The sequence below is a fragment of the Nyctibius grandis genome, chromosome 15 (genome assembly GCF_013368605.1).
Source record: "Nyctibius grandis isolate bNycGra1 chromosome 15, bNycGra1.pri, whole genome shotgun sequence".
NCBI classification, from domain to species: domain Eukaryota; kingdom Metazoa; phylum Chordata; class Aves; order Nyctibiiformes; family Nyctibiidae; genus Nyctibius; species Nyctibius grandis.
The window spans coordinates 13,026,424-13,040,696 of NC_090672.1; the positions used below are offsets into that span (position 1 = coordinate 13,026,424).

The 14,273-nt window shown below is 61.7% G+C and overlaps 1 protein-coding gene across 1 annotated transcript; it reads right to left on the bottom strand.

Annotated features, from left to right (window-relative positions):
• Positions 1-7,663: 7,663 nt before the first annotated feature.
• Positions 7,664-12,248, bottom strand: CBX2 (chromobox 2). Its single transcript, XM_068413515.1, has 5 exons — positions 12,177-12,248; positions 12,035-12,078; positions 11,414-11,479; positions 9,451-9,520; positions 7,664-9,001 (listed from the first exon to the last, which is right to left on the bottom strand). Exons 1-5 carry the CDS (start codon positions 12,246-12,248, stop codon positions 7,664-7,666), a joined length of 1,590 nt encoding a protein of 529 aa, XP_068269616.1.
• Positions 12,249-14,273: the final 2,025 nt, after the last annotated feature.

The following is a 14,273-nucleotide window of genomic DNA, read 5'->3' on the forward strand; positions in this document are numbered from 1 at the left end:
TCCCCCCACGTCTTACATTTCGTTGGAAAGATTATCTCTAGAGTTATATTTTCTATTAGATGTAAATATGTTATTTAAGAAAAAATGCTTATATATATATATCTATATATATATATTTCAACTCTGAGTTGTTTTATTTAAATGGAGACAACAGTGACTGCTCAGTTGCTCTTAGGACAATAAAACTGAGAACTAACAGAGTTCACGCATCTGTTGCAGGAGGCGGTGTACATAACGAACGATGTTCATAGCATATTATGTTCTGGGTTTTTTTTTAACTATTTTTTTTCATATGATGCTATGGATGGTGGAGGGGGAAGCGTTACCCCCTCGGAGGGCAGAGCGCCCTGATTTCTTGATTGTGATATAAGGTGTTGCTTGTACAATCAAGTGTGCTGTGTCCAGAACTGTTGCCCTTGACAGTTGAAGTAAGCACTTGAGTTGACAGTGTTGTCGGGGAGGGGGCGTTTCCAGTTGAACAAAAAAAATAATGTTGCTACAAAGTGGAGGTGGGGAAAAGCAGAAATCCATAAAAAGGCTAAAATTGTTCTAGCAGAGTATTAACTTGAATTACCTTTTCTTGCGAAGGAAGAGGAGGTTTGCGTGTGTAAGGTTCCTGCGAGGGGTGATACTGAAATGCACTTTAATAGAGTTGTCGTAGCAGTTGTGGGAGATGGGACTGAGCTGAGAATCTGTTTTCATTTTGTCTGGTCGCTTGATTCTGTTCCCCCACCCACTGTAAAAAATAACAAAAAAACAACCCAACAAAGCCCCCCTCTGTTTACATTCCTGAGATGCCGCAGAGGTTTGGGAGGGTAGCCTGTCACTGCCCATATTTAGATGCTTTATAGCGCGATAGAAAGAATTGTTATTATTTTTTTTTTCCCCCAACACAGTTGACTTCAGACTGTTGGAAGACTCCAGTTAAAGTGTTTTGTAATATCCACATCTCTGACAAATCCCAGAGCCACCTTTATGCATTCAGAGACAATAAATATTTCCCTTTTCTTATGCTAGTTAAACAATAGCCAAGAGGCGAAATCTCCCCGTGCGCGAGCAGCCCTGCTGACTCGGGTGGCTTTTTGTGGTTTATTTGCCTGTGTTATTTCTCCCGGCTCGGGAGGACCCCACCGTTTTTCTCCGCGGGCTGGGGCAGGGCACGGCCGTGGGGTTTCGTGGCTGTGAACGCAGTGTAGCAGCCCTGGGCTGCGGCCCCCAGCTCGGCTGCAGCGTGACCTGGGTGGGGAGCGGGTCCTTCACCTGGGTCGTGGGCTCGGTTGAGGTGGAGCGGTGTCCCCGTCCTGCCGCGTTGGTCTGAGCACCTCGGTGGGTTGGAAAGCACAAATCTGGCAGTGCCCAAAGGATGGGGCTGGGCCAGGTCCCCCTCGTCCCTCCTCGCCATCGCCGGCTGCCCCAGCCGAGTTCCTGAAGGTTCCCAGTTTGGGGGCTGCACGGGGGGTGAAAGCACAGGGGGCTGATAGTGGGGAAGGGGGCTGGGGCAGGGAGCAGCCCCCCGCTCTTGGGCCCATCTCGGCTCCCCCTTGCTCGGTCTCCTTCCCCATCCTTCTGTCGGGACCTCTGTCAGATGGCCTGGCAGGAGGGTGCCCTGTTGCCTGTACAAAGGGGGCCATGGCTGCGAGTTCTGCATTTTTTTTTGGTTTATTTTGGTATTTTTTTTTTTTTTAAGGCATATTTTGTAAAATTGAGGTTTTTAACCCGATATGGGACACGTGTGTTGTCGGAGGGACGAGGATGGGATCGAGCTGCCCGTGCCTCCCTTTGCGAAAGAGCCCGGGGACTCGGTGCGCTTCGCTCCAGCCCCGTGTGTGTGTGCGTGCACCCAGACACGGGTACGTGGAGCAAAACATACATGTGGGGGTAGATGTGTGTATGTATATAGCGACGTATATCCTGAGTGTGCGTGCGTGGGGGTGTGTGCGCGTGAACTATTTAAATCTAAGACTTGTACAAAAACGATTTGGCTAAATCTCAGTCTCAGAAGTGAAGCTTAACTACGTGTCTTCTGCCAGCCGTGAATGTCCGTATGAGACCTGCTTTTTATGTGAGTTTAAATATATACTTTGTAAATAGAACCGTGTCTGGCTTCCCTTTATGGCCCTGGGGCTGGGGGCTGCGCGGGAGCAGCGTGGGGCCGGCGGTGGGGCCCCGACGGGGCGCGTGGCCCCGCATCCCCCCTCTGCGCGGGCGGGCGGGGAGCCGCGGCCGTGCGGGGCTGGGGCTGGGACCCGACGGTGCAGGGGGAGTCCGGGGCGCCCGCGGGCCCAGGAGCCGTCGGCCCGGGCTGCCCTCCCGGGGGTCCCGCGGTGCCCAGACGGGGTGGCGGCGGGCGCCGTGTGCGGCTCCGCTCTGAGGAACGGCCCCGGGGCCGCCGCTCCGCCTCGGGGGAAGGCGCCTGGGTACCGGGTCGGGCCCCGGCGCTGCCCCGGGCCCCGCTCTCCGCCCTTCCGACGGGGCGGGCAGCGCGGCGGGGGTGCGGGTCGGGGCGCGGCGGCCGCCCGAGACCGGCCTTTGTGTTCCAACCTGCCCTGGCCGCGCAGGCGGAGGGGAGCGGGGGGGGGGGTCGGGTTGGGAGGGGGGTTTTGAGCCGCGTCCTCATTAACCTCCTCTCCCCGCTCGGGCGGGGGAGCCCCGGGGGCTGGGAGCTGTCAGCGCCGGGGCGCGGAAAGCGCGAGTGAAGGAGCAGAGGGAGAAAGGGCCGCACAATGGCGCCTTTCTCCCCCGGCCCGGCGGGGGGGCCCTTTCACACGGGCCGCGGCGGGGCCCCCGGCGGGGCGGGCGCGGAGGGAGGGGTCGGGCTGGCGGAGCCCCCGGGAGCCGACCCCCCCGTGCCGGGACGGCTCCGCGCCCCCCCCGGGGCTCTGCTCCCTCCCGAGGGCAGCCCCGACGGCGGAGCCCCGGGGGCCCCTTGACCCCCCAGTCTCCCCGGGGCCGGGAGTCGCCGGTGCCCGCGGCTGCGTTGCGCCCTCCCCAGGCCGGCGCGGCCCCCGGAGGGTCCCGGCCCCGGTGCCGCAGGTGGGGGCGGCCGGGCGGGTCCCCGGGCTGGGCGGGGGCTGAGCGGAGGCACCTGGGCCCCCCCGCCCCGGGCAGGCGCAGCTCCGGCCGCAGGGGAGCGCGGACCGCGCACGGCAGCTCGGTAGGAACCGGGGCTGGGAGGGGGCCGCGTCCTGCCGGGACCCTCGGGGGGAGGTGGGGGGGTGGTTGCCCGGCTCTGGTTGCCCTCGGTCTTGCCCATCCTGGGGGCCCTGCTGCAGCCGGGGTGGGAACACGGTGCCCCGGGGCGGGGGGATGCGGCTTCGGCCGGCAGCGGCTGCCCCGGGGGGGCCGGGCCCAGGCGGTGCCCATGGTGAGGGGTGTTGCTCACAGAGCAGTGACCATACCAGGCTGAAAAGTTTAAAAAAATATTTATTGATATGCTAAAAAAGAGTAGTGGAAAAGTTATACAAAAAAAACCCGCCCGACGTAACCATCTCCTCGTGTTTTCCTGCACATAAATTAAGAGCAGCCCCGAGGCGGTGGGTCTACGGTAGCGTTAGTGTCCAGGAGCACTGGAAATCACACCGCACCCCACGCGAGTGAGGTGCCGGGAGGGCTGCGGGGGGCCCAGGGCAGCGGGAGCACGGCCCCGCGTCGCTCGGCAGCCGGGCACCCGTCCTGCCCCACGGAGCCCTTACGCTTTCCCAGGGTAAGAACACCCCCGACTTTTGTTCTCTGAAAATAAAAGCAAACAAACAGCTGTAGTTTAAAGCAATTATAAGTGTCATACAGGAACGATTTGGCTCTCTCTTTAATTAAAACATACAAATCAGAGCAGTGACTGGCACAAGTTACAAGAACAATTGTTCGTTTTCACCCATCCCTCAATTTCTTTCAGTAAAAACCCTCTCTCTGGCTCTGGAGCCCTTCACACCCAGCTCAGAAACTCAAAGCGAACCGAACCCCCTGAACCATCCCCATCCCTCCACGAACTCCAGTTTTTTTGGTACAAAATATATATATAAAAATAGACTAAGTATCTAGGGAAGATGGCTGAATTGGCCACCTCTTCCAGTCCAATGGAAAACAACAAGTATGCTTAACCAGATTATGCCTGGAGAAAATATCCATTCAATATACAAATACTGCAGGACTTTCCACATCGGAAACCCCTTAGAAAATGATAAGTGACAAACCTTTAATTGGCTGTTTGACACACGGCTGAACACCCCAACCCATAGCAGCAAACTTAAAAAAAAAAAAAAAAGAAAAAAAAAGGTAGACCTTGAATACTAATGGTACTGACTGGTAAACAGGGTCTGCACCGGCTTTCAACCCCGTCCACAAAAGATTACAGTAAATCACATAATGTGCCTTTGAGAGGCAAACTCCAACAGGAACCGTTCGCTCAGACACGCCAGCGCTGCTGGGAGAGCTGAGATCCTGAAACACGAGGTCAGGAAGGGGCTGGGGAAGGGATGAGGAGGAGATGAAGGTCAGAAAAATGTCTGGATTATCATTTTCACCATCCTTAGACTTTGGAATCAAACCAGCTGGTGAGCAAAAGGCACAATAGCAAGTGGTGACAGCAGAGTCCTGCCGCGACCGGGAGAGGACACACCTGGGAAGGGTGAGTGATGGAGGAACGCCGCTCGCCATCGGGATCCGTGCTCCCCTGGGCACAAGCCCGGGCCCAGCGACCCTTTGCCTGGCCAGGAGGCAGGAGCAAGCCACTGCGTGGAGAAACGCACATGAGCTTCGATGGGGGCTCTGGAGGGAGCAGCCGTCTGGGATCTGGCGTGCAGCGAGCACAGCACCCACCGTCGCAGCTCGTCTTCTGCACCCTCAGTGGACACGTGGTGCCCGACCCCTTCTCGGAGCAGCCTCAGGTGCTCTTTCCCCCTTGGGGACACCAGCCCCCACATCCTATTGCTCTCAGCAAGAGCATCCCTGCCGGGCTGCCTTCGGTGGGCATCCCTCAGCTGCCTTCAGCGCCGCAGCAGGGCTCCGCGCGATGGCTGGGTGACCCGCTGGAGACCAGGGCACGTCTCCCCATCGGCGTCACGGCTGTCCCCAGGACCCTGTGACCACGCCGCTTTGCATAGGCACAAACCTGTCGCGGGACCGGTGTCGCAGCCAAGGCTGAGATAAGGACGGTCCGAAAGGCACATTGTCGTTCAGTTTGGATTTGCAAAGGCCAAGCAACAAACATTTGGTGTGTGGGGAAGAGCGTTACCCCTGTGCTCCCAGATTCCTTGATTCTTCTCCCACAAAGCTCGCGTCCCTGGCACAAGAGCACGCCCAGCAGAGACCATGCCCAGTGCAGTCATTGCTGCTGACGCAGGCTGATGTCTCCTCGGATTGTTCAAAGCCACGGTTGCTCGTTGGGCGAAGTTAAAGACTAGGAGGTAAACGGCACGGACTGGGACATTTTGGCATCGCGGAGCTCAACAGCAACTGTCCTTAGGAACCTCCTCCATGGGCAATGCTCCCTCCTCTCCCCTTGGCCCTTTGTCCTCTGCAAACCCCCTGCCCAGGCTGCCCGGCACCGTGGTGAGGTGACATTCAAGGCTGCCCGGCTGCACTGGAGCTGGCCAAGGAGCCTGCACAGGTCCTGCTGCAAGGGCAGGATACGCCTCCGCCTGCCCTGGCTCACCGTCGCTCACGCAGGACACCGCGCTCAGCTCCACAACACCACAAACACACAGCCACGACCCACAGGACAGCTGGGGATTAACCACAACAGCTAAGGGCGAGCATCTCTGGAGCACAGGAGCCTGCCCTGGCAGAGGCTGCAGCCGCCACTCGGGGAACAACCACCCAGCCCTCGAACAACCGGGCAGCGCTTTTCGTTTCACCTGAGAACTGCCCCGGCGCCAGCCAGCGGCAGCAACCGCAACCACCGTGGGCTGATGCGTCGGGGGGGGTCAGAGGTACCTGTACCCCCAGTTTGGTCCATTTACCTCCGCACTCCTGTGTATGACGACACTGCGAGTGCCCCTGCCTGTGGCAAAGCAAGTGCCCGTCCTGGTGCCACGTCAGCGGTGGCCCCCGAAGCCGGTTCCTGCACAGCGAGCAGCCGGGGCGGCCCTCCCCAGGCACCTCGTACCCATGCACCCTGCCACGGCAGGCTGCAGGCTTTCTACCTCCTCCGAGAAAGGAGTTCAGCATGAACGGAACTAAAACGACCTCGAATGCTACTAAACTCTGCCTGAACCACTGCTGCTAATTTTGGCTTGTGAGAGTAATCTACAGGAGGGAAAAAGACCTGTCAAAAAGCCGTTCTTGGTCGCACACCCTGGCCGCTGGCACAGGATGGCAAGAGGAAGGTGAACGGCTGCCGCAGACCCTCCAGCTGCTCGGGGAGCAGAGGGGTGAGGCTGCCGCTGCCTGGCCCTTCTCCCCCTCCTCTCCTTCCCTTGCCACTGCTCCAGACCACCCGTACAGGTGTCCTCGACCAGCTCCCGAGCCCTCCGGCCGGAGAAAACCGTGGAGGATCAGCACAATTCAGCCCCAGGGAGGGCTCACCCACCCGGCTCTGCCCGGGCACTGAACTGCAGCACCGACCTCGCAGACCCCCGGCAGCCCGAGCACCAACCTACCTGTGAGCCGCTGGAAGGGTTCACATGTTCTGCAAGACTCAAAAATATTCCCCAGCTCGGTCCCTACGAACCTGGAAACTGCTGAGTGGGAGGTGAGACGCTGGCGACGCTGGGACGGGGCAGGGGAGCAGCGCTGGGGCTCCCTGGGCTGCACAGCGATTCGGGCTTCACTCTCCTCTGAAAGTCAAGTCACTGCGAAGAAGCCAGCGGCTCTCGCTGGCTCCCACCCTGGGCAAGGCAGGACCCTCCCCGGGCAGCAAGGAGGTACCCACTGCCAGCCACCCCTTGCTCTGAAAGAGGCACCGTTGACGCCCGTATCACCAGTGGCACCCAGGATTCAGTCTTCCCTGGACTGGGTTTATTCCTCTCCCTCAAAAAAAAGGATTCTTCCTTAATAAAAAAAATGTAAACAATATTTCCCTATCGGCTGGAAACCACAACAGAAACGTCGTGGACTTCACCATCATTGGAAGTGACCTCGCCCAGGGGGGTGGCTGGGCTGAGTGTACCCTGAAAAACCCCCGTGACCAGCCGCCCCCGAGGCTGGGAGCAGCGGCTGTCTCATTTGGATTGACCTGCGACTCCCCACGGCTCACAAACCGATTCAGGGGGAGCCCAGAGGAAAGAGAAGGATCTCCTTTTCCTCTCCCGAGTATAAGCCTGGCCCGCCGCAGCTCCACACCCCTCCCTGCTGCGGAGAGCCGCAGACCTCGGCGTCTGCTGCTTCAAGCTGTAAAGCAAAGAAACCCGCGTGCAGTGAAGCCTGGCTCAGAACTTGCCAGCCTGTCACCCCCGGCGGCACCAGTGCCCCCGCTCCCGGAGAGCGGCATCGGCCACCTCCACCCAGGGCACCGGAGAGGATGGAGAGGGGCCGGGAGGGATCCATCGACCCGCTGGCAGTTCTGAGCAGGTTTCACCGCGTCTTTCTCAAGCCTCCCTAGACACGAGTCCCAGCACGTCTCACGAGGTCTCAGCGTTCACTTGAAGAAAGAAAAACCTGATGGAAGAGCTGGGCAAAGCTGAGGAAGCAGCTGAAGGACCCTCTCCCTCCTCTCGTGCTCCTGGGCTCAGTATTGCCGTAGGTTGAAAAACCCGACGCTGGTGGGGGACTCCTTGACCGTCACTGTGATCAGGTTAGCGGTGACGTCGGTGACAAAGACGTGCTCGATCAGGCTGCGGGTGGGTTTCCAGTCCTGGCTGGTCTGGATAGAGACAGACATGTTCTGACCCACGCCCGGGAAGGAAGCCGAGTCCCGGTCCGAATCCGAGCTGGTCTCTTCGCCCGTGCTCACTTCGGAGAGGGCGGCCGGCTTGCGGCTCTCTGCGGCCATGTGCCCCTCCTGCGTGCCGGCCGTGCCGCTTTTGGCCACGTCCCTGTCGCCTGCCCGCTGCGCCTGCTTCTTGCTCTTGCCGCCGTCCCCCCCCAGCAGCACCCCGGCGCTGGCAGCGTTCAGCCCGGTGCCCTTCGCGCCGCTGGCACCCACGGTCGCCGCCGCGCCGCCGCCGGAGCCCTTGGACAGGGCACCGCAGAGGTGGCGGGGGAGGCTGCTGCCGCCTGCCGCGCTCGGCCCGTTTTTGACGCTCTGCAGGTTTAGAGCTTGGAGGTTCAGCTCCTGGCTGGAGGCCGCCTGGCTGCCGGCCCCGGCTGAGCTCGCCGGCATCTTGCTGCCGTTGTGCAGCGTTTGTCCCCCCGCCGCAAACCCCGATTTCTGGTCCCCTCCAGCACCGCTGCCGGGAGCCTTCGCAGTCTTGGGTCCCTGCGCGCCCAGCCCCGGCTCCCCGGATCCTTTCTGGTTCCTCATTTTTAAGTCCAGCCCTAAGCCGCTCTTACTGGACGCCTGCGACTTCAGCGCCAGCCTGCCCAGGGGCGAGGCCTCCGCCGCGCTCTGGCTTTGGGACATCCTGTTCATGTAGTGCACGATGGAGCTCTGCCAGCTGATGGCCCGCGTGGGGCTCGCCGAGCCGCCCTTCAGCATGTTGGGCAGGTTTTCTGCCGAGGAACCCCCGGAGCTGAGCCCAGCCAAGGCGCCCGGCGGGTCCTTCAGCACGGCCATGCCCGAGCCCTGCGTGCTGTGCTGGGGCTGCAGCTTCCCCATCAGCTTGGCGCTGCCGCCCACCTCCTTGCGGGACGTTTTCAGCACCTTTGTCAGGTTCACGGTCCTTCGAGCCGCTTTCTGCTCCGGGGGAAGAGGTTTCCGCCCACGCTTCTTCCTGGAAGTGTCTTTCATTTCGGGCTTTGCCACCAGGATCTGAGCTTTCTTCTGCGGTACTGGGTGAGTCTCTCTGCTGCGGGGACCTCTCTTTGCTTCCAGGTCACTTTCATCCTCTTCATCAGAGGAGGAGGAGGAGGAGGATGTGGAGGAAGAGGAGCTACTTGACTTAGTTTTTGCAGGCATCTCTGGTTCCTGCAAAGCAACGGAGGGAGACGGGGAAAGAGTTAACACACGTTACCGAAGGACGGTTCTGGGCATTGCAGATCCTTCGTGCTGCCTGGCCGGGTGCCTCAGGCACACACAGGTTCCTCCTCCGCATTAGCTGACCTGCTCCTCCTCTGCCGCACAAAACCAACCAGGCTTAAATACCAGCAGGACCCTGGTGCCAGGGAACTCTTCTGGCTCCTCCTACGAAGAGATGTCCTCCTCATCCTCCAGGCATCCTCACCGACCCACCCATCACTGCAATCTTCAAAGCCCCTAACCCGGGGTCTGCCGGCATCGCTGTGTCCCCACCACCCTCCGGAGGCTGAGCACCCCCCGCACCCTGCGCTGCGGACAGACACTCGCTGGTGCCTTCCCAGGCCAGAGCCCCTCCGGCACCGCCACGGCCGTGGATTTCCACCTCCATCAGGACTCACCACGTGTTTCCTGGGCCTGCCCCTGGGCCGCTTCCCCCTCTTCCGATTCTGCACTTCTTTTTCGTGTTCCCTGAAAAAGCAACGAATAAGGACAATGTTTGCAGGGAAGAAAAAACCATCCCAAATCAGCCCGGTTCCTCCCTTTCTTCTGTCATTAAAAAACCCCTTTGCTTAGGGTGCCGTAGGCTCAGCTCCTGTCCGAGCACCCGAGCAGCAGCTGGGAGGTGTCCTCAACACCTACCAGCATGGGATGATCATACAGGCTCCGAGCACGTCAGTTACCTGAACCCACGCTGTTATGGGCACACCACCCTCAAGGGCAGTCAAAGAGCCCCAACAACCGTACGGGAACCGGGGGACTTGTGCAGTTCAGCCTCCCCCACGTAGCACCCTTTCCGTAGGACCGTGTACCCTGTGGGACTGGCACAGGTCACTGGAAGACTCGGGCCACGAATGCGATGCAATGCAAGGAAAAGAACTACAAAGCGAGGAAAAGGTTATAAAAATGGTGGCCTTAGAGCAAGGACAGCTATCGGGACCTCGGGGTACGCGGCTGGCTCAGCAGCAGGCGTCTGCCCTGATCTACTGGAGGAGAGGTGAAAGGGAAGAGAAACTCTTGCCTACAGCGTGGGACTGAACTGCACGGATGGCTGAAAGACATTGACCAAACCGCTCACAGAGCCAGAACCCTTTGCCATGCAGGACCTTCCCGCTGGTTACCCCAGTCCTGGGTCCCTTCGTCCCACTGGTGCCAGTCACAGGCCTTCCAAAGAGAGGCATCGGGTTTTGTACTGCCGAGAGCGGCTCGCTGCTCTGCTCGTGCCCGGGGGCACCGTGGCGTGCCGGGAGAGCACCCCTGGGTGCATCCCTGGGTGCTACAACAACATCCCCTCAGCGAGAAGCTTCCAGCAGTCAGCGATGGGCCGCATGGCGTTACCCGTCCCGAGGCAGCGGCTCTTCCAATTCATGGTGAGATTTGCAGGTTTTGTGGCACAACGGGACCAGGCAAACAGAAGCATCTGCCCCGTCTCTGCTACGCGTTACGGAGCGTCCCCTCTGCTCGCAGCAGCACGGCCTCCGCGCAGAGGCAAAGCAGACGCATTCCCCAGAAACTCTGCAAGTTCTCTCCTTCCCTGGGCCCAGTTCACCTCTCCTGCACCTCCTGGTCTGGGATCGTACGGGGAGCGTTTCAGGGCTCTATACTATTTTGTAGTTCTCTGTTTAAAAAGGCCCGTGCTGAGCTGTAATACATACAGCTAATCAAACACCACGCTGTCTGCGCTAACCACCGGATTCCATTCTTGCAAGAATGGATCCAGAAACGAGTTATAATTAAATCCTATCATAAACTTTAATGATTTTTATTAATATGGAGCCAACATATTTGGCAGTGCTGTGCTTACCATAGCCAGCTGGCTACTTTTTCACCTCCATGCGTGATTCCTGGTGTACAATAGCTGCAGAACAATTGCCGCTCCCCGCTCGGCTCTGGGCACTAGCCCCGGCCCTGACAGAGGACACCATTTTCTCCCACCCGTTACGTCCTCTCGTAGCTGTGCCCTCCAGAAGTACATTCTGGTGCCTCCCAAGCCCGCTGTTTCTGCAGTCCCAGGCGTTGTCTCCCCACGGGGACCTGCAGTTGCCCCCCAAGCACAGCGAGAGCCCGACCGCTGGACGGGGAACAGGGGCCAAAGGTCTGTGCTGGGCGCTGCCGCGCTCCCATTGTACCGCCGGCGCAAAACCAGATTGTGCACTGGGCCATAAAGGCTCCGTGTTTACCCAGCCCGGGGAGGGACGTCCTAGGTGGACCCGGGCTGTGATTTCAGGGGATGAACAAAAGGGCTGTGCCACAAAAGGCACGGCGGGCTTCGGGCTGTTGTTTCCACAACTTCCACCGCACGCGCAGCCAATTAGAAGTTAATTGACTTTATCGTTCGCTTAGAAATATTTATAGTTTGCTCACTTCTTTTGGAAGGCGAGGAGGAGTCTTGGATCAAGGATGTTCTCCTCGGGCTCCCAGCTGTTGTGCCTGCAACAGAAGACACGGACTGGGCGAGAGCGGGGGGCCGGTGCTCCCCGGTGCTCCCCGCCGCCCCCGTTACCGGCCCAGCACTGGGGAGTTCATCCGAGGACAAACGGGCCCTTCGTGCCACCCGGGCCGAGCACCCGGCGATGGGCCCCGCGGGGACCGGGGCATCCCCGCACCGGGGGCCGGTACACCCCGGTCCCTGCAGGCGGGCAGGGGAGAAGGGGCCGGGGGGGCAGATCGGGAGCGGGGGGGGGGGGTGCGGCCACGCTGCCGCGGGGCGAGGGGAGCCCCGCGCATCCCGGGGGAGCTCCGGTTGCAGCGGGCAGGCGGGGGGCCGGTGCCTGCCCGTCGGGGGGGCGGCTCGGGGGGCCCGGGGGGGGGGAAGCGGAACCCCACGCGGCGGCGGGGGGGGGGGGGGGGGGGAAGCGCGGCCGCGCTTATTTGTAAACAAAAGGAGCGGCGCGACCCGAACAAAAGCGGCCGGGCGGGCGGCACCCCCGCGGCCGCGCACCGCACCGCGCACCGCCCCGCACCGCACCGCGCAGCCCCGCTCACTTGGAGGACCAGCCTCGCCACTTCACCAGGTACTCCAGCTTGCCCTGCGGAGAGAGACGGAGAGCGGCGCGTTAGGGGCGGCGGGGGATGGCGGGGGGCGTCGGGGGCCGGCGGGGGGCGGCGGGGGGGCGGCGGGTCCCACCTTGCGGAGCCGCTTGCTGAGGATGCACTCCGCGGCGAAGACCTGCTCTCCCACGCTGCTCAGCTCCTCCATGGCCCCGGCCCCGCACGCACGCACACGCACACACAAGGGGAGCCCCCGGGCGCGCCCCCGACAGCGGCCGCGCGCGCCCCCGCCCCCCCCATCCCCGCGCGCCCCCCGGCACAATGCGCCGCGCGCGCCCCCGACGGGGAGGGGAGAGGGGGGAGCTGGCGAGAGGGGGGGTAAGGGGGGGGGTCCCCAAATTCCCCGCTAGCCAATGGCGAGCGGAGGGCGGGGCGAGCCGGCGGAGCGCGGGGGGGGGCGGCATTGTCTGCGCGCGACCCCTCCCCTTCCTGCCCGCGCGGGGGGCGGCCGCTGCCCGGACGGAGCGGGGACAATGGGGCCGGCCCGGCCCGGGGCTTTGTTCCCCTGGGCGCGGGGGGCGCGGGGGGCGCGGGCAGGGCGGCGGGGGCTCTCCTCCCCAGCCCGGCGCTGCGGGGCTCGCTGCCGGCACGGACGCGGGCTCCGCGGTGCCCTGCGCGGGCAGCCGAGGTCCCTCTCGGGGACAAAGCTCCCGCGCAGCCCCGCTGGTCCGTGCGGGGCCGCAGCAGGCGGCAGCGGCACGTGTTTGGTTCGGAAATAGTCGGTTACAAGGGAATAAAGCGTCTGTGCTCGGGGGTGCCGGTGGGTTAACAACCATCTCGCAGCGTTGGCTCACGGGGTCGGAGCCAGGGATGCCCTGGCCCGCAATCCTGTCCCCACCGCCGAGCCGGGCTAACGAACGCGGTGCGGTAACGACCACGCCGCGGCACCGCACAGCACCGGGGCGCGCGGGGCGGCGTGAGGAGCTCCCGCAACCGCGGTTGTGCGCTGTGGGCGGGGAGCCCTGGAATATGGTGCTGTAGAGGCATGGAAGCAGATGAGTCAGCACCTCGGGGAGTTTACAGCGGCGGGCCCCGAGCCTGCGATTAACCGTGCGGGAGCCGGAGGGAAATGACTTTCCGTAGCCCCGGTGCCCGCGGCGCGCAGGGGCTGAGCGGGACCCGGAGGGCAGGAGGGGCGATGGGGTGTGCTGCGTGCGGGGCCTCCCGCAGACCCTGAGCGGTGCCGTCTCCGGTAAGCGATGCTGGATTTAGAAAAGCGTTCGGAGCTCCAGGCTGGCGCGTCGGGCTCTGCCTGCTGCGGGCGAGACCGTCGCTGCTGGGGAGCCCCTGCATGATGGAGGGGGAGGATAGCTGCTGCGTTCGGGGAGCGGGGCTGACTCGGGGGCTGCAGGGCAGTGGATGTGCCTGGGGTGCTGGGTAAATAACGGCTAATTGTCCTAGCTCGAGCGCTATCACGTTTTATTGTTTTCTTTTGGCAATTACTGTGGTTGTTCACTGACCAGCAGAACTGTTAGAAGCATTTTTTTAACCAAAGGTGACACAGAGACGTAACCCAGCGCTGCGCTTTTTCTTTCTTTAGAGTTAATTTACCTTTCATCAGCTCTGCTCTTTGTGTGCAGCACATCTTGAATTTTAGTAAAAAACCGGGTGCGACTTTCCGTCCCCGTGCACATGAGCCGTGTGCGCGCACAATACGGCATCACGGCGGGGTGTGTGCGGCTCGAGTGACCGGTGTGCCGAGCAGCGCGTGGGGCTCCCTTGGCCGCCGGGATCTGCCTCGCTGGTGCTGAGAGATGAACACCGCTGGGGACTGAGCCCCAGTTTGGGTAACGCCCAGTGGGGTCTGCTCCCAGCCGACCCTTGGTGCTGGTGCGTGTGAGCTCCCCGCGGGGACGCAGGAATAGGATCGCTGTTCTCTTCCTTCCCGGAGCGAAGCAGAGAAGGGCGGTGTGAGCGGAGGTGCTCTGTGCCTGAGAGAGGCCGGGGTTGGAAGCAGGAGCAGCACTCGGCGTTTGGGTGTCTTTGGTGACCGAGGATGTGCAGCGGTTGGGAGGCCGGTGCCTGGCGCGGGGCTGTGGCAGCAGCTTTGTCCCCGAGCCCTCGTGGCCAGCCCCGAGCCGCTGGGAACCGCTCCTGGTCAGCACCGGGGCCGCGGTGGGCTCCGTGCTTTGGGCCAGTTCTCCCCAGTTTGGAGCTGCAGGTTATTTCGCGT